Here is a 19,489-nt window from a genome sequence, read left to right as displayed (position 1 = left end):
GTTATGAGAATATAAAATTAACTACTGAAATATCATTAGGAAATGCAATAGTTTATTTTGTAAACAATACAATTAACAGAATACATTAAATAAACACATAATGTCAAAATACACATATTAGTAATGTAAACAGCATTTATATTAACTGGGTTATTAATAACAATCAAAACGGTTTCATGTATAGAGAGACGTATTTAGTGAAATACTGGATGTAATTTACATTCAGAGCATCTAAACTGAATATTCTTGTTTACAGGCTTGTTTAAGCTTTTACCATTGAAATCACCATCCTTTAAACATCATGATTATTTGTTTTTGATGGAGTTCAGTGATGACGCTTCTCTCAAAATCTCCAGCGTGAGGGCCGCCATTAACGCCGATGACAAAGTCTTCAAAATAATGATGCCAAGCGTTATCAGATGTAGCTCCAAATCCAAAAACATTCACCTACAAGAGAGTTTTCAGCATTTTAATGTCTTGTTCACGCATGTTCATAAACATACTGACCTACCTGTACCAATTAATTAAAATCTAGCTGCTAATATAAATTCAAAACCATTAGGAACATGCTGGTATGCTTTCAAAATTATATACATTGCGTAAATTTGTGTTTGTTTTAGAGATTTTGTAAATGTAAGGAGCTTTTGGGATAAAGGAAAACTAATTCAGGGTCATGACCTGGGGCCTCATTTATAAAGGAGTCTCATTTATAAAGCCAATGGTAGTTTCCTTTTAACGGTTTTAGGGGCGTGCCTTATTGACACGTACTTATTGGGCCTATAAAGGCTGCAGTAGGTCGGTTCAGGGATGTGCGTCATACAGTTACGGATGACGTCATCGGTTCCGGGCGTGGCGCAAGAATGTTTGTTTGTGTGGACTGAGGAATTCCTTGACACATTGTCCCAACACAATAGGCATTTTGTAGGATTGTAATAATGTATTGGAGTTTAAACTCCCTGGGTATTGAGAGCTGCTTAAATTGTTAAACATATTAGTAAAATAACAAAAATTCTTTACTTAAATACTGTATCATCAAATGTCAAAGTGTGCAAAAACAGCCATTACTTGTTAATCTATGTTCTTGTTATCACTCCTAACTATAATGGTGTTCATAAAAAAATCAGGATGAAGAAACATGTTTTCATTTTTTTTAAATCACATGCTGTGATTTTGGCAAGATGTACGATATGTAAACATATAAATGCTGCAGTAATGCTGTGTAATTGCACTGCTGGATTACACCAATGGTGTGGATTTATTGGCAGGTGCGAATCGGCATTCATGAGGTGACTATTTATGGTTAAAAATGGGCGTGTACAGGGCGGGATATGAGGCTGATTGATGTACACACACTTGCAGGTGATTTGTGATTTATAAAGGGAACACTGCTTAAAGGTGTGCGTGCGCACGTTTTTATAAGTCTAAATATTTTTTGGAATATGCCAATGTTTGGCTTTTTGGTGCATATACACTTTTAGTAAGAATTGTTTTATAAACAAGACCTCTGAGCAGTATGACACATTCACCTCATCACAGATGTGCAGGGCGAATACAATTGAAATGAAACCAGTTGATGGATATTTGCCTTGTCTCTGCAACCAGCTCTCATAGACGTACTTGATAAATGCAGGATGAACAATTAAGACCTTTAAAGTGTGAACAGAACAGAAAATACATGTTGGATTTATCTCATGGTTTTAAAGACCAGTGTGTTTAATTAATGATTTGTTTTGTTTTTCACGCTAAATTAATATTTTAAATATCCTTCATATTATATTTATTGTTACATGTAAACATTTCTGTAAAGCTACCTAACAAAACACATACTATACACATCAAATGAAATCAAAGAGTGATTCAACAGATAAAGTGTTAGTACCTTGTTTTTGTCTGCTTTTATTGAGGGTTTCACATACATATATGTCCTGAGAATAACAGATAAAACACAAATAAAATGTTAAAGCATTCCAAATGGAATGAGAAATAGAAATTTGAAGTTTATCTACTAATAAAGCTTGATTGGTTTAATGAAGTTCTTACTGATCGATGTGTTTGGTGGTAAAGACGCTGATGAGCCACTGCAGGTCCAGAATCTTAAAGGGCAACAGCACGAGATGAGTGTTGTTATCCATGTCCATGGCACTCTCGGGGTAGATGAGACGGTGAGTCGTCATGGATCCGACGTCTCGCTCAAAACCTGCTGTTGGGCCTTCATTCATCCTGAGGAAAGAGATGCAGAGGGGTTACTCACAACAGTTTAGGATCTTGTTGGCCTGTGTCAGAAGATTTCATGGCTCATATGGGAGAACAATCACTCCAGATACAGTAGCGCTGTTAAATTTGATAAATCAAAATAAATTGCTCAGCAACGAAAAAGCGATACAAAATTACGTGTTTTGCCTTCTCTTGGTGTATTTTTATTCCATGTAGTTATGTGTCTTTGTACATTTCAAAAGGTTTAGTTACTGTAGTGTATGTTTGTCTTGCGTTGCATGGTTATGATGTATGTATGTTTACTGCCTTGTGGGGTTCCACAGGGCTCAATTTTAGGCCCCCTTCTGTTCTCTCTGTATTTGCTCCCACTGGGGTCTGTACTTAGGAAGCATGGTATGTCCTTTCACTTTTAAGCAGATGATAGCCAGATCTATATCCCTCTCGAAAGAATGAAACTGCTGGCCTACTTAAATGTCTTGATGATATAAAAGCATGGATGGCTTAACATAAGCTTCAATGAGAGTAAGACTGAAGATATGTTGTTTGGTGACTTCACTGGCACCAATCGTCCTGATCTGGGCAATCTGAGCCAATGCATTAAGCCAACAATTACAAACCTAGGGGTAAAAATTGACCCTGAACTTAAGCTGGATAGTCGGATTAGGTCAGTGGTGAAGTCAAGCTTTTTTCATTTGAGAAAATTGGCCAAAATAAAGCCAATTCTTTCTAGGCAGCATTTTGAGACAGTAATACATGCTTTTGTAATTACAAGGTGGGATTATTGCAGTGCGCTGTATGTATGTGGGGGACAGCATGTCCTCTATAGACCTTTTGCGTGTTTGCAAACAGAGATGATGTTTTTTTGTGGGCGGAGCCCAACTGGTGGCAGAAAGTGAATGCTTCTCAATAGCTGTGTGAAGTGTTTTAGCATTAAACTGTGATTTTTAAGGATCCGGTGTTCTGTAGAAGTCCGTTTCCCCTATATTTCTCTTAAGTGTAATGTTTCTTATAACGTTTTCACCAAGTTACGTTTATTTTTTAAATAAATTAAAAGTTTAAATGGCTTGGCTACTGATATGTGTGCATGTATGTAATGTATATGTATTGTTCTTTATTGGTAAATCAATTATATTTAAAGTTTGATTTGCTGAAGTAATTATAAGAGCAATACTATCATGTATTCTGTATAATATCATTTATGAAATATTTCATCATTTCCTGTTTTCAAGTAATAGAAAACGAAAAAAATACGAAAACTCTAGTAAATGGTAATATTATTGATATTATGAACTAATTGAAATCTTTAATCTTTCTAAATAAATTATAAACGTAACGTGATGAAACCGCTATAAGAAACACATAGAGGGATCAGACTTCGACAGAACACCGGATATCTTCTCTAATTATTTTCTATTCAAATTATTAAAAGATTTTCAGGTGATTTCATCACTCCAGTCTGTCTGGTTGAGGGCTTTTATTGCAAACATGAACACCTACGTTTATCTCCAAATGGTGTCTTCGACGACGGTATACTATAAAAATGAAGGTCATCTATTTTGGCATTTCTATTCTGACACTCAACAACACAACATTTTCTAGTGAGTTATATTGTTAATTTCACTCGTGTCTCATTCATTTCCACTGTTTTTCTGCCACCACATGCGCGTGTGACGTAACTGTGACGTCGACTCGCAAAAGGTCTATTGCTTGGCTCCAGTTGGTGCAAAATGCTGCTGCACGTTTACTAACTGGAACTCATAAATTTACACAGGTTTCCCAGATTTTATCCTCACTTCATTGGCTCCCTATACAACAAAAGATTCATTTTAAGAATCTGTTGTTTACCTTTAAAGGCCTAAATGGCCTTGCCCCGACCTACAAGCTTTTACATCCCTATAGACCCACCCGCTCTCTCAGGTCAGCCGATAAACTGCTCCTAATTGTGCCTAAAACAAAGCGCAAGCTAAAAGGGGATCAGACTTTTGCGTTTGCGGCTCGTAAATTGTGGAACGAGTTATCTTTACACATTAGGCAGGCATCACCATAAACAGTTTTTAAGTCTCTTCTTAAAACCCACTTGCATTCATTGGTGTTTGAAAATTAATGTTTGGTTATACAGATGGTACAGATCTTGTGTGTCTTGTGGGTGTATTAGTGCTTTTATATATTTATTTATTATTGTTTTTATCGTACAGCAATTTGTGTCCACTCTGGATGTTAAAGTGCTTTATAAATAAATTTTGCTTGCTTGCTTGCTTCTTAGGAAGTTAAGTCAGTAGCAAAACGTGAGAGCTTGCTAAATAAGTATTTGTACTTGTTCACTAATATTTACACTCACAGTCCCGATGTGAAAACTTGCAAATAAAAATTTGAAGTTGAGTGAGATTTGTACTCATAGACAGAAATCACAAAACAAGTCAAATAGTAACAAATATGAAGCCAACACACTAGCATTCATAAAAATACATCAATACACAAAGTAGGCTATATATTTAAATGTATTGTTAAATCCAGCTTGACTGTACAAACACAAATAGACACATAGAGCCTTGATGCAACTTCAAATCTTTGCTTTTCAACTCTTGCTAATCTTTGAGCTATATACCCATTGCAATAAAACTTCTCCACTTGTAAACTCAGAGGTGAGCGAGAGGCTGGGATTTAATGATGTCACTCAACAGAGCCACCTCGACCCTTTCTGGCTCGTCAAATCACAATGTGGTGATTTTCTCTGACCATTTTACATCAGTAGCGGTGAATCAAATACTCAAATTTAACTTGATAATTTGTTATATAAGAGGTTATCATACTTAAATGAACATCCTGCAAGTTTCAGAACTAAAAACGTCCGTGCTACTGAAATATAACAGTTTTTGGCACCAAGTGTAACGTCCAAGTGTGGAATTTGGAAAAATATGACGTCAAAGTAGAATTGAAGCACCTCCCCATACCCAAATACAACCAACACTTTTGTAGCCCCACCCACAGCTTCGCGTGACACACGTGTGTCTCAACAAGTTAACATGTCTTTAAAGATTGACAAATGTAACCAAAATTACTTTTAAATAAATTTTTTCGGAGAGACTTTTATTTTGACGCGGTGATCTGTTATGATAGACTAACCATGGAAACGCATTTTCAGTTGTGGGAGAACCATCTATGCTGGGAAGAACACAGACGCTGGATAACGGAGGCTCAGAACATAACATTAGGAATGCGTGGATAAAGTTTGCTTTTAAAGAAGTTCCAGCTCGTGTGGGGAGTGTTTGCTAACTTTGTGTACACGGATTCATTTGTAAAGAAGTCTATGCTGGATTTGCAGAGAGACTGTGATTAAAAGCACCACTTATATTGTATCTGACAAAAATGACACAGCAGTATACACAGTAAGTTTATTTAAGTTAGAAGAGATCGCTTGATATGTCCTGTTGTAACATTCATGTCTAAACACGTATGTTTGACTGTTTTAATTTACTAAAAACATTAAACGATTAATAAAGGTACAACACTTAACAATACAACTGTAATTTAAAGGTAGAAATATACCAAGTTAGTGATAAGGAAGGATTTATCAGCCACAATTTAGATTATGATGCCCGTTTACTGTGTTGTATACGGTATTTTATGCGAGTTGCGTTTGAAAGGTCAAACACTCAAAAAAGCTTTTTTATCATATAACTGTGGTATGTAACATTACGTGAATGTAAAAGCAACCTCACAAGCACAATAGAAATATACAAAGTTATCGATAAGGATTTATCAGCCGCAGTTTAGATTCTGATGCGCGCTTACTGTGTTGTATACGGTAATTTAGTCACGTCGAGTTTTGTTTCTACTTTAATATACGTAGTGTCATTTATGTGTATCATCTTTAACACCCAGAATCTTTTGTGGCTCAAACATATTTGTGTTCGGCTGCTATTTTTATCACATGAATGTTTTTAAAACATTTCCCCACTTGTAATGACGGGGAATGAAGCTGTCCAATCATAGCAGTGGACGTTACGTCCAGGTCTTCAATGCGGCCCGCCCCTTCAAACGAAGCTTTTCTCCAGACAGCCACTAATCCATGTTACAAAATAGCCTATTATTTATTGCTTTTGAAGTTTTTGAAGGTAAAAACCACGCGAACATCATAAGTAGACCTCAGACAACAGTACACTCTAAAAACCGTTGGGTTGTTTGTTTTACTCAATAGGTGGGTTAAACATATTGGTTTGTTCTGTTGGGTTATTCCTAGCTTGTATTGGGTTATTTCCATAACAACCCAGATAGTTGGGTTAAAATCGGGCTCACGTCACACATTTTGAATTTCAACGGAAATTTAAACATCGCAATTTATTTTAATACTAAACAGCACCAACAGCATGGTCCCTTACGAAAATGAATAATTTCTTCTTTTAGTAGTATAACGTTAGTTTCATGGCGTATTGATTGCCATATTGCTTTAGCCATGGTTAAAAGACAATGTTTTTTGGTTTAAAGTGTAGTAAAAACTGTTTTTTTAACTTTTGTAATGGATGTAACCGGCTGTTTTTTGCTCCAAATAATTTTTTTGCCGGTCTGTGTTATAGACACAGAGCTGTAATATAAATGTGATTCTGAATGGAAATGTCTTAAAGGTGTAGCAGAGGATTTTCTCGAATTTTAGAAAAGAACCGCCTTCTCCACTTTTTAAAAAATGCAATTGCGCAACACTCCTGATTGACAACCAGGAGGACCAATAGTCTTGATGATCCACCCGGAAAAGGAAAATCCTCCGCAATACCTTTAAGAAATGACTCAATGGCATTTTATTGTCGTCTTACTTCAGTATAATCCATGAAAAAGCGCTGTTTAATCCTGCACGTTTACGGTTACCCCGGTAACGGTTGAATTTGCAATTCAGCGCCATCTACTGTCAAAGTAGAGTATTTATTCAGCGTGCCATATGTGTTTGCTTTGAGATTTAATACATTATTCTTTTCTTTAAATGTAGACATTCTTGGAGATGTTGCATTAAAAACCCTACAAAATGGCCAGCAAGATGATTCAGCCTTCCTACAGTTCCAAGAGCCAAAGCAAACATTTATTAATTTTCAACATGTAAGTATCATTTATGACACTTGTTTTTTTTTATCCTGTTTATGTGTGCATATTTACATTGTGAAAATTCTGTCTTAAGGTCAGAAAACAAACATAATTCAGTATTTGGAGGAGGAGGTATGACGAAGACCCCATGTCCTGCTAGGGGATGAATTCGACTAATCACAAGCCTTTGTTATCGTGGGAGGCTTGGCCCTGGAGCAACACCAGCAGTTGACACATGCTTTAATATTCCTAAGCCTTAAACTACTGTTAGGTAGTTTCTGTAACACACAATACATTTTGTACCAGGTGATGTTTCCTTTACACATTGTCACCTGCTTAAAGGGATAGTTCCCCCAAAAATAACAATTATGCCATAATTTTCTTCCTCTCCTGTTGTTACAAACCTGTATACATTTCTTTGTTCTGATGACCACAAAGGAAGATATTTTGAGGAATGTTTGAAACCAAACAGATCATGAGCCCCATTGTCATAGTAGGAAAAAAGAATACTATGTAAGTGAATGGGGCTCATGATCGGTTTAATTTTAAAGGAACAAATATCTTCCTTTGTGGTCAACAAAATAAATACTTTTATACAGTTTTAACAACAAAGAATGAAAATGATGACAAATGTGTGATCTATCATTTTAAGCAGTTTTTAGTTGGATAAGATGAAGTAGATTTGTTCTGTTCTTATATGTTTTTGTTTATTTATGTATGTATATCTGTATGTGTGTATGTATGTATTTATGCTTCTATACATGTATGTATTTATACATTGAAGTGCAGGTGCAAATGACTAAATGGAAATTAAGCATTATAAATGTATTTGTAAGTTTTGTATTATTTATTCATAAAGCAAATAATAGTAATAAAATAATAATAATATTAATAGGGTTAAAACAGCATTGCAAAAATAACCCAACAAATTGGTTATTTCATAACCCAACTAATTGGGTAAAACTTTTCACCCAATGCATTGGGTTAAAATAACCCAACAAAGGGTCGGTGCTATAGTAACCCACCATTGGGTTATGTATTGGGTTATTTCTAACCCAACTGTTTTTAGTGAGTATAAAACAATAAAATCGTCAAATTCACCTCCCCTTTAAATCTTTGTTTCTTGATAAGTTATAGAAACTTAAAGCATTCAGATCTTGTGTTAGTGATTATTCAAAGGTCTTACTGTATAGTTGGAAGTGTGTCAGACAGTTGTGGGGGAAATTTTATGACTACACTTTACAATCCATTGACTTGCATTTATATGCATGCAAATGAGTCAGAGGGGTAACGCAACCTCGTGGAACGATATTTTGCAGGTCGCTGTGTAGCAACCCAGGTGAAAAAGTAGTATACTTCCATAGTGTACTTAAAGTGCTTTATTTTTGCATGTTAATTTTGTACTTGTACTAAAAATTCATCTTTAGCACTGCTCGAGATAATCTCAAGAACATCCAAGTGCACTTCACTGTGCCATTTCGAGACACCATAAATATGAACTCAAATGTGCTAAAATGTATTTAAAAAATTTATTTAGGTAGCACTTGTAGTAAAATTGAACCCATCTTTGTATGAAAGTTGAGTTTAAGGTTAACTAAATACATTTTTAATACAAATATAGTATGTTAAAAGTGCATTTAGTTCATATTCATGGTGTTTCAAAATAGCAGTGAAGTACACTTAGATAATCTTAAGAACATCTTAAGAAGTACTAAAGATACATTTTTAGTATATTAAGTACAAAATTAGTTTGTGAAAATAGGAAGTGTACTACTTGTTCACCTGGGAAGTCTTGTGAACTCTGTAAGAAAAAATGAGGATTTGATCAAGAAGTTTATTTGTGGAAACAGTGACAAAGCACATGTAGTATTTTGTTCAATCACTTTATACAGTTTCAAACCTGTTCCCCCACCCCTAATGCTAATGCTTTGAAATGTAACCAAAACTAACAATGGAAGTGACCACTCATCTGCTTAACCAAATGATCAGAGCATGAGATGTTTAAGCAGATGTATTTTTATATCACATTTGCCTCTGATCTATGTTGATTAAACTCATTGATGATTTATAGATTTCACTTCTGAAAGTGAGGTGTACGTGCATTTTAAGAAATGATCTTAAGATCAAATTCAAGACGTTTTCTACGCAGCATTTTATAAATGAAGCCTCTTTATAAAAAAGTCTCTTTTCGCTTCCCATTAATAAAGAATGAAACAACACTTTAGTGTTATGCTCATATGGCTGAGACCAGGGTAAGATTATCTATATGATAGTTAATCCTTTTTGGGAAATGAGCTTTGCTATTTCTCTCAGGAAGTGGAGTTGACTTTGAGGCAGACTTCTGCAATTTCTTACAACTCTGACCTGCGAATTGGTATCATGCGGAGCACTGCGTGACCTCTACTGCAAAACACAAACAGACGAAGCCAAAGTTGATGAGCTGCTCCCTGCCCACTCCTCGCAATGTCCGACAAATGCATGCTCAAAGTCAAGTGTGACCAAAGCTTAAGAATGAGGTTAAGCAATGACTGTGTCCACTGGTTAATCCAGTCCTGCGACAAATGAGTTTCGTAATGGGAATGCACAGTAATGTTGCAAGTCACTTCATTGTCATGGGCTAACCTCATCACTTTGAGGAACTAATCATTCAAGTTTCCTACAATATAAAATGAGCTAAACGCATGTCGATATAATCGAGTATTTAGAATTTTGTTGATGATGTCACTTCCTGTTCTGTTTCGCCCTAGTGATTCATGTGGCCTCATTTATAAAATGCTGCATAGAAATCTTCTTTAATTTGATCTCATGATCATTTCCCAAAAATGTGTATGTGTAATTCACAGAACGAACGTACGCAGAGAAAATGTGCTTACCCCTTTCTTTCAGATGTGAAATCTATAAATTGCAAATGATATTGATCTTGTACGCAGCTGAGCAGTTTCAGATCTCCGCATTTAAACAATGTCCAGTTTTAATGTCATCAACATATAAAAGAATGAATGAATAATAGTACTTTACACAGAAGTGATTTACAGGTAGACTGGAAGAGACTAACCAACATCTAAACTCACCAACAACAATCCATTTTCCTCTTTAATTCATTGTATATGAACAGAACCAGAGCCAGAACAAACAGTAACACGGTAGCAGATGGAAAAATCCATTTAGACAGTGATTGAACAATCTCTACTGGCAGAAATAGTACTCCTTACAGTAGAAATGTGACCCTGTATGTGAAAATCCAGCTAATGAGTGAAATCATACTTTGATGCCCTTAATCTCATCATTAGAGTATGAGACTTTATACTGGATTTCACACACAAATAATCATTGACTTCGCAGAACTAAGCAGATTAAAACAGTATGACGCCAATGCCATTCACCAGTTACTTATATAACTAATCTTCAAATCTAAGTTTGCAAAACTGCAAGTACATCAACAGCTTTACACTCAGCAATTGTAAAAAGCAAAAGAGTTTGTACTAAAACACAGTACAATATGCTAAATCCAGTTGTCTATGCTACACACATCACTCAATACACTTATAGCTCCGGTGTTTCATTTAAAATGCCACACTCAATAACAGATTGCCTACCAAGTGTAAAAATACTTCTAGCTCATTTGTTTACTCATTTGAGCTTTATAAAAAGGATGGCATTTAGGCAGAGAGTAAAGATGAAGAGGAGTGAGAAAAAGGAGGAAGAGGAGTGAGAGTAAAGATGAAGAGGAGTGAGAAAAAGGAGGAAGAGGAGTGAGAGTAAAGATGAAGAGGAGTGAGAAAAAGGAGGAAGAGGAGTGAGAGTAAAGATGAAGAGGAGTGAGAAAAAGGAGGAAGAGGAGTGAGAGTAAAGATGAAGAGGAGTGGAAAAAAAGGAGGAAGAGGAATGAGAGTAAAGATGAAGAGGAGTGAGAAAAAGGAGGAAGAAGAGTGAGAGTAAAGATGAAGAGGAGTGGGGAAAAGGAGGAAGAGGAATGAGAGTAAAGATGAAGAGGAGTGAGAGTAAAGACGAATGAGGAAAAGGAGGAAGAGGAATGAAAGTAAAGACGAGTGAGAAAAAGGTCTCCTTTCCTGCTGAGTTCACCTCCAACCTTAATAAATCACAGCTGAACCTGCTAAGCTTTTCATGGCTACTTAGGCAAAAACTGGTACTGCAATCACACAACTGGTGGCCAATACACAAAATGACAACATAAATGGTCTTCAACCGGGGGTCTGCACGGGACTGCAAGGGGTCAGCCAAATTATGTTTAACCACAAGCTATTTTTTGCTTAAAACGTAAAATATATGTTAAAAACATTACATGTCCCCTTTAAGTTGTGCTCAGGCGTGGCCGCATAGGCGCACGTTCAGTTTAGCCAGCGGACCAAAATAAAATATCTGAAGGTTATTAATGTCCAATAGGAAGCAGCAGTACGGACAGAAAAGGCATAAAAACAGGTAAATCTTATGGGCATATGTGTCTTTCTTTCAAAATGTTATTTTAGAATCAGCGCGACATGTTGTCTCATCTATAGATATTTCTGAACTTGGACGACTGTTTCACGCGGTTCAGATTTAAAATGCTAATTCAACAGTCAAATCACACCACACCGCGTCTGCATTTATAAGCTGTGACAAAACTATCACTCGCATTTAAAAATGAATAATACGTGCGCCATGATGGTTGTGCAAGATTTATAGTCAGGTTGAAATCCGCCTCTCAAAAAGTTGCCCCAAAGAGATCCGCACGGACTCGTTGCATGTTGTTCTCCTGAGTCTGATATGAAGCTATGCCGAAAATAAACCTGCGTTACTCAAACTCGTGACAATGATGATACACGAAAAAGGCAACAAAACTCTTAATTATAAAGTAGCACAACCTCTATCCCCACCAGAATAGAGAGTCTTTGTGTCATTCACCATGATCAGTCATCTTTATAGACTGAAAGCCCAGGTTCAGGTAAATTCACAGTAAAATGAAAATCTACACCGCAAATACCTTAAAATAATATTATATTATGATTATATTAAAATTAAAAAACGAAATCTACTTTAACAAAAAAAATTATGCATGTACAACAACAGCATAATAGTGTAATTGTACTGACTTAATATAGTATGGCTGTGTGAAAATATGGTTGGTTTCTATTTATAAAACAGTTCCAGTCCTTGATTCTGATTGGTCAATAGTTGTACTTTACCACACTTTGAGTTGTGCCTAATACGAAAAAGCAGCCTCTCGTACCTTACTGATCAGTATTACACATTTAGTATCAGGGGGTCCCTGCTCCATGCCTCTCTCATCTAAGGGGTCCCTGACCCAAAAAACGTTGAAGACCCCTGATCTAAAGTATACAGGAGGGTAAATCTCCAAGAACCAGGTTGGTGACCGCTGACTTATATATAATACCTTATAACAAAGTCATTTGAATCGATGAGTGCACCGTAACGAGATCCAAGGAGGTTGCCAGAGTTACCCACGACAGCACATCTTCTGCAGCGACTGGAACTGCTGTCTGAGTAGTGATCTTTATCTGGAAAGAGAGAAAATAAATCCTCCACCAGATCTGTGAAGTTGGCTACGGTCGATGCGCCTTGTAGACTCTGAAAATATATAAACAAATATGTATTTAGGAGCTACAAGTGAATTTCCATAGTCATGTCCAAATGTTTTAAAAGAAACGAACTGTCTTAAGGTTTCATACATTTCTTTCATTAATTACCATTAAAGGTATAGGTCATGGGTGCGCAGTATGGTTTTGTTCTTTGAGTCAAACACAGTCAGAGTTAGATTAAATCATATTTTCAGCATATCGTCGCTGTCCGATGAAAACCACGTATGTCCATTTTGTCGATTTTGAGATTTTTCGACGGTTTGAATGTCCAGGTTCATTTCCGTATACAGTATGCTTCACATATCTAAATGGCCACTGAAAAGTTGTGAAATCATGTCATCTGATTTTCACATATATCCATTTGGTGTCAAAGCTGTCAATTAAGCCACGTATCTCACGCCTGTGAAGCTTCTCACCGGTCTCGTAAAGTTTCATCGTAGCTCAGCACTGGATATAACCGAATAAACATGGCCTGGTGAGACAATATCTTTCCTTCATCGAGGTAAACGTTCCCCCTTATGCCAGACGTACGTCTAGGAGTGACTAAATTACGGTAGGACTGTGCAAACAAAGTATCCGTCTAGCATAGGTGTTATTTACACTGGGGACACTGGGGACATCCCGCTGCTTTTTGAAGGCGTTTGGTTAAAATGTTCTGAAAAATCAATTGATCCTTAAGACTGGTTTTGTAGTCCAGGGTCACATTTGTTGCGTTGTATGTTTATGGTGTGTTTTCTTTTACATATGTAATGAAATTCATTGTAATCATTGACTGAACGCTCTGCTGTTTTCTACGGTTTGGTGCTTTGGCACTGTTCGGTTGAGCTGGTGTTGCAGGGACTGTTACATGTGTGTAGTCGACATTGAGGGTTTTGTGCTGAGTATTTTCTTGTTGTTGACTGGCCTACACTATGCCCATTTCTGATGCGCTGTTATTCAATATTTTTCCCGTCCTGCAATAATGTTTTTTATCTGATCTTTTGTCCACACCACTTTTCAACACAAACTGACACTTCTGCTGTCTAGCATTACCATGTCAGTGTATTGATTCATTGTCCCTTCATAGCTTGCAAGGTACATTTAATACACTTATAAATAATTAATAAATAAAGTAAGCGTATTTAACGACGTAGGCTATTTAATAATCTGAGCATATTCATCTGTCAATATAAAACGCGACTTGGCCATTGTAATTAAAGGTGTAATGTGTAAGATTTAGGCGGCTCTATTGACAGAAAATGAATATATTATACATATCTATGTTTTCAGTGATGTTTAATGACCTTACATAAAAACAAATATGTTTTTATTACCTTAGATTGAGCCGTTTTTAATTACATACACAGCGGGTCCCCTTACATGGGCATCACCATCATGTTTCTACAGAAGCCGTGAACGGACAAACTGCTCTACAGAGCGTGTTTCGTAAATATGTTGTTGTTGTTCTTCGTCGGTGTTATTGGAGGGGGCTGCCACAGCTCCCATTGTCACGCTGAAAACCCACGAAGAAGAGGAAGCAGGAGGACTAGCAGTCGTCGTCTTCTTGTAGTACGGTTTATTAGAAGCTTTATTTAACTTATTAGTAGAAGAGAAGTGATATTTGGATTGAATAGAGTACCACGCGTATTGTGTTATGAAAGAAGAGAGAAGATGTTCATGTTCAGACGACGCCATAAATCCAGGATAAATATTGTGTGGCTTTTCCCAGATGGACGGCACTAATACAGGACAAATGTATTAAAAACGATGCTGAAGTTGCCTGCTTTCGCCTGGACAGGTAAGTTAGCAATCGTAACTCTATCAATGTACCTGAAAAACGTTGTTTAAAAGCTATAGCTATAAGATGAGCATAATCACCAACAAGAGTAAAGTTTTCCCCATGTCACGGTTAAATATATGTAAGTGGATTTTAATTTCACGTAACATGACAGTGTACAATACATATCAAGTGACCAATAATGATTACTTTCAGAAAACATAAAGTGCAATTTAGGTTGATATTACATACTGTGCATACACATGGTAAATGTGTTCATTGCATAGTTTTACCACAAGTTTAAATGATGGCTATCAGTACTGCGACAACCTACAATGTCAATTTGTTAATGTTTGAGCAGATTGCTTATCTGATTATTTAACCAAGTGGAAAGGACTCTTTATTCTAAAAACCTATGCCTTTATAAACTTCATCATCAATTATGTCGTTTGTAATGGACTGTGGTACACAAACAGTGACAATGTTACACACACATTACATTTTTCATGTTATCTGTCCGTGATCAAGATCATACTTGCATTAGATTTGATTGTTTTTGAAAACAAAATGTAGGATAACAGTACAATAAACTAATGTGAAACAGTGTATGTAACTGTGTAATATAGCACTTTATTTCTTGATGGTGTTTTTCAGCTATGAGAAGAGGTCCTGTAACATCAACTCCAATGAAGAGAACCTTTTCTCCAGCATTGGTGCTTCTGAGTGCGTTGGCAACCGTCCATCGTTGCAAGACCACCTTCTCTGACTTCTCCAGCCTGCGTTACTGTCATACATGTTTCTGTTTTTACACTATACAGCTGTCCCTCTTATGTAAATATTAATAACAATAAACATAGGTGGTGATAGAATAGTTATGGAAATGTACAAAAAATTGTCCTACATGTATAAATAAATAAATATATCTAATGTATATGAAAATAAATACATCACATGCCTCTATGGTTTACCCTTTAATTTTTGGCCATCAATACACTGGAACTGCAGTTGTACAACAATTATAATTAACATAAAAAATCTCAAATTTAAAGAAACAAAAATATAATAGAAATAAATGCAAAGTTAACTATGTACATGTGTTTGATGCCTTGACAATGCAAAGACAGGTTTGTGAATACTTTTGTGGTATTGTATGATTGTGCCAGAGGGAAAATCCTAGCCCAGGAATAAAACCTGGGTAATCTCCTGAAGAAGTCTCTAAAGTGGACAGAAATAAAATGAGGCTTGTAAGTGAGTGCATGATAATATGTTGGCAATATGGAACTGGATCCCAATAAATGACACACACAGAGAACTACAGACATAGCCTACAGTTAGATTGACATTGCTACATGTGTGCACAATATAATACTATGTACAAAAGGTTACAGTAACATTTCTACATGTGCACAACGTGCTGATTTGTAAATACGTTAGAGTAACAATACTCCATATGCTCTTATGTATGTAAGTTACAGTAACATTTCTACATGTGCACAACGTGCTACTATGTAAATAGAGTGACACTGCAAAGTGTCTAAAGAGCTGCTACGTAAACAACTTTACTGTTTTGTGCAGTATTATGGTTTGTCACACATGTCAGCATATAATAACGTTACAGTAAGTTTATGAATAAGTTTACTGCACACACCTCGGTCACAGCTCTTCGTTTCTTTGGAGAGATTTCAATCTTTCATTATCCTCTCTTGTGCCATCTTCTCAGATAAAGTTAGCGCCTCTCCGTCTTATTCCTGTTATTTCCAGTAAGTTTTCTGGTTCTCCGTGACTCCGCAAATGGGAATAAACGTCTGCTAACGATAACTCTCTGTCAGAATAAACATATTTACCAATAGCTAGCTGCTTCACTATTGTTACCCTGAACTAACTAGCATGCAAAAAGCTAGCTAAAGTCAAAGAATTAAACACTGACACAGTGATAAACAATTAATAATAATATTCCCAATAACATAGTTTTGCTGAAAAATTAAGTATAAACAATATTAATTTATCTTTTAAAAAAGAAACCTCATTGTTTGGCTGGCTACTCTCTGCCTCAGACAACAAACTGATATGTTTGTCCCGCTTCAGCCACCGTAGACTTGATGACGCGTTTCCAAGAGGCGGGGTTAGCGATGGGCTGAGCTGTTGTTTGCAATTCGCAACTTTACTGCTAGATGCCGCTAAATCCTACACATTACACCTTTAATGATCGGGAGAACGTGTATCGACCACCGTTACTGTAAAATTGTCAGAATCCTGCCAGATCCTTGTTTGTATTTAAATCTAGTTTAGCATGGTAGGGTTCTGACAGTACATATGTTCTATGTACCTGCTGAAAAAAACAGAATCAAACCAGCATGGGAATATGCTGGTCTATGTTGGTTTAGCTGGTGGTCACAGCATACCAGCACCAAAACACAACATATGCTGGTATGACCAGCATGGGACGCTGGTGCTACTGCTGGTTTAGCTGGTGCTAATGCTGGTTTGTTGCTGGTTTAGCTGGTGCTAATGCTGGTGCTGATGCTGGTTTAGCTGGTGTTCACTAGCAAACCAGCACCAAAACACAACATATGCTGGTCTTGCTGGTATGCTGTTTTTTTCAGCAGGGGTGGGAGATGCGTGGTGTAGTATTTGTTTATTCTGCCCACGCATTTCTCGGGTCTCGTCACTTTTTCCCAGATCCCTTACTTGTAATGATTTCCAGGTGTATGTAATTTACTATGTCCCTAGTTATTGTCCTTGTGTTTGCTGTTCTGTGCATTTTCGTCTTGTCACATATCCTATTGGTTTCATTTCATTTCAATATTTAGTAATATCTTAGTCTTAGTCTGTTTCATGTTTTGGAAAAGTTTATTGTTAGTTTTGTTAGGTTTAGTGTCAGTTTAGTGTCAGTTTAGTGTCGTGTTTCCCTGTCTTATTTTGCCCCCTCGTGGGTTTTGTTTTTCTGTTTAATAAAGTCCTTTGTTGTCAACTTCCACATTTGGGTTCGTTTCTTGTCTCAAAAACCCTGACAAAAATATGCATGTTTGTCCATTTAAAGTCAATTTTAGTCAAATGTGGATTATATCATTACACTGGCAAGAATATGGTTACATGTAAAGATGCCGTACCAAGTATGACAACGCTACATTCAACTGCTTTTGATATGTGGTGTTTTTTTCACTTCCTGAAAAGTAACCATTTTGGACATACGTGAGTTTCATCGGGCAGCGACTATATATATATATATTTGTAAGGAATAATTGATGACAGGCCTTTGAATTATTCGAAAATAATGCACACCCAAGTAAGTAATGTGGCATGACACGAAACGGAGTTACACCGCGCATGTGCATTATTTTCAAATAATGCAAAGAAATGTAGTCAATTATTCTGCCTATACCACGTTACCACAAACATGCTTTAGTGCCTATTTTTAAAACATTTGACAGGTTTGGTGTGCAGTTTACAGAAAAATACAAAAAAATAATCAACAGACCCGTGGTATATATATATATATATATTGGATAGTGATGAACTTTTAAAGCTTATCCACCCATCAAAAACAAATCCATACAGGTATTATATGTCTTCCTATGTGAAGTGATGAGTTTTTGTAAAAGCTGATTGTGATCATCTGAAAGTCATACACACCTAGGATAGCTTGAGGTTAAGATGTGTGCTAATTTATTGTTTTTACTTAGTTTTTGCTGGACTTGCTCATAAAATGGCATAATATGTTTTATACCTCATTGTTTAAACATTGACTAGAAGCGTGACTGGTTGCATGGCTTCGACCCAAACATTTTCACTTGCAAACACCTCACCGTCCACCAGTTGAAAGTCTCAAGATCCACAGCGCCGTTTTTGCTGTTCATAAGTACACGAGCCGAGCGATTGTATCGTTCAGAAAGCCACAGGTTTGCCTCTGAATCCATCTCACATTTACAGGAGCACCAATCATCCAGAAAACCTCTGATAGATAGTTGGTAATAGAGAAAGATAGAGAGAGCGACGGACGCAATCACAATGATTTGCAGAATGATTTTGCTCTGACTGATCATGTCGTCTTTCTGAAAGCAAATAAATAAAAATCTTACTATGCTTACTAATTTCCAAACTACTCATTTAAATATATCATGTCAAACAAAATCAGATTTCATTCAATTTCATTTTCATTGTTATGACTTAAAAAGTCTAAAAATGTTAAGTGAACATGGGGAAAATAGGTTTCCATAACACTCACTCACTCACAGACACAAAACAAACACTAAATTAAACATGCCTCAGTGCCTGCTGGGAACTTTCAAACACTATTTTGTTTGGCTCAGTTTTGGACCAAAACTTAATAGGTTACAAATAAGGTTCAAAGTAACCAATAATTCAAACAAAATAATGTGTTTAGCAGCATGCTGAGGACTCATCTTGTAAAGAAACAATAAATTGACTCACCTTTGTTATTTTTACAGTTTGTACTTCAATAAATCCTGTAGGCTATGTTATAGATTTGGTTTTAAGTGTGTAGTTCATCATATCTGTTATATTCCAGTCTCACATTCATCTAAATAATTAACAAACACAAACAGGTCGATAATAAGCTGTGTTCAGAAACAGACTCAATAATGAGTGGGTTTGGTGTAAAGAGTGTGTGATGAAAACTTTTACGACTAGCATACACGTGTGACCGGTTCAGCCTGATTTCGCACACACCCTCTTTTAAACTTCAAGGACAAACAGACACACAACCTACCGATCACACCAGACAAATACAAACACATTTTTATGCTAATGTCATAATCATGGCAACATATTCATGACACCTGATGTTACCGGCTAGAGTTGTAAAATGTACTGATTAATTTATTAAGTAATA

At 36.3% G+C, this 19,489-nt stretch overlaps 1 protein-coding gene across 1 annotated transcript; it reads right to left on the bottom strand.

Moving 5' to 3' along the window:
* Positions 1-35: 35 nt before the first annotated feature.
* On the bottom strand, positions 36-19,261 carry LOC129454703 (CMP-N-acetylneuraminate-beta-galactosamide-alpha-2,3-sialyltransferase 1). Its single transcript, XM_055219303.2, has 7 exons — positions 19,069-19,261; positions 18,444-18,689; positions 12,677-12,870; positions 2,041-2,220; positions 1,880-1,925; positions 1,527-1,646; positions 36-447 (listed from the first exon to the last, which is right to left on the bottom strand). The coding sequence occupies exons 2-7, from the start codon at positions 18,678-18,680 to the stop codon at positions 283-285; spliced, it is 942 nt and encodes a 313-aa protein (XP_055075278.1). The 5' UTR covers positions 18,681-18,689; positions 19,069-19,261; the 3' UTR covers positions 36-282.
* Positions 19,262-19,489: the final 228 nt, after the last annotated feature.

This window comes from Misgurnus anguillicaudatus, chromosome 20 (genome assembly GCF_027580225.2).
Source record: "Misgurnus anguillicaudatus chromosome 20, ASM2758022v2, whole genome shotgun sequence".
Classification (NCBI taxonomy): domain Eukaryota; kingdom Metazoa; phylum Chordata; class Actinopteri; order Cypriniformes; family Cobitidae; genus Misgurnus; species Misgurnus anguillicaudatus.
This window is presented reverse-complemented; position numbering and strand designations above follow the sequence as displayed.

What these genes read in the sequence shown, in the direction of transcription:
- LOC129454703 (XM_055219303.2), bottom strand. Translation starts at nt 18,680, where the DNA reads ATGATCAGTCAGAGCAAAATCATTCTGCAAATCATTGTGATTGCGTCC. An exon ending in TCAAATGACTTTGTTATAAG is followed by an intron (nt 2,221 to 12,676) that starts GTATTATATATA and finishes CTCTTTCCTCAG; the next exon opens with GATGAATGAAGGCCCAACAG. An exon ending in TAAAAGCAGACAAAAACAAG is followed by an intron (nt 1,647 to 1,879) that starts GTACTAACACTT and finishes CACACTTTAAAG; the next exon opens with GTCTTAATTGTTCATCCTGC.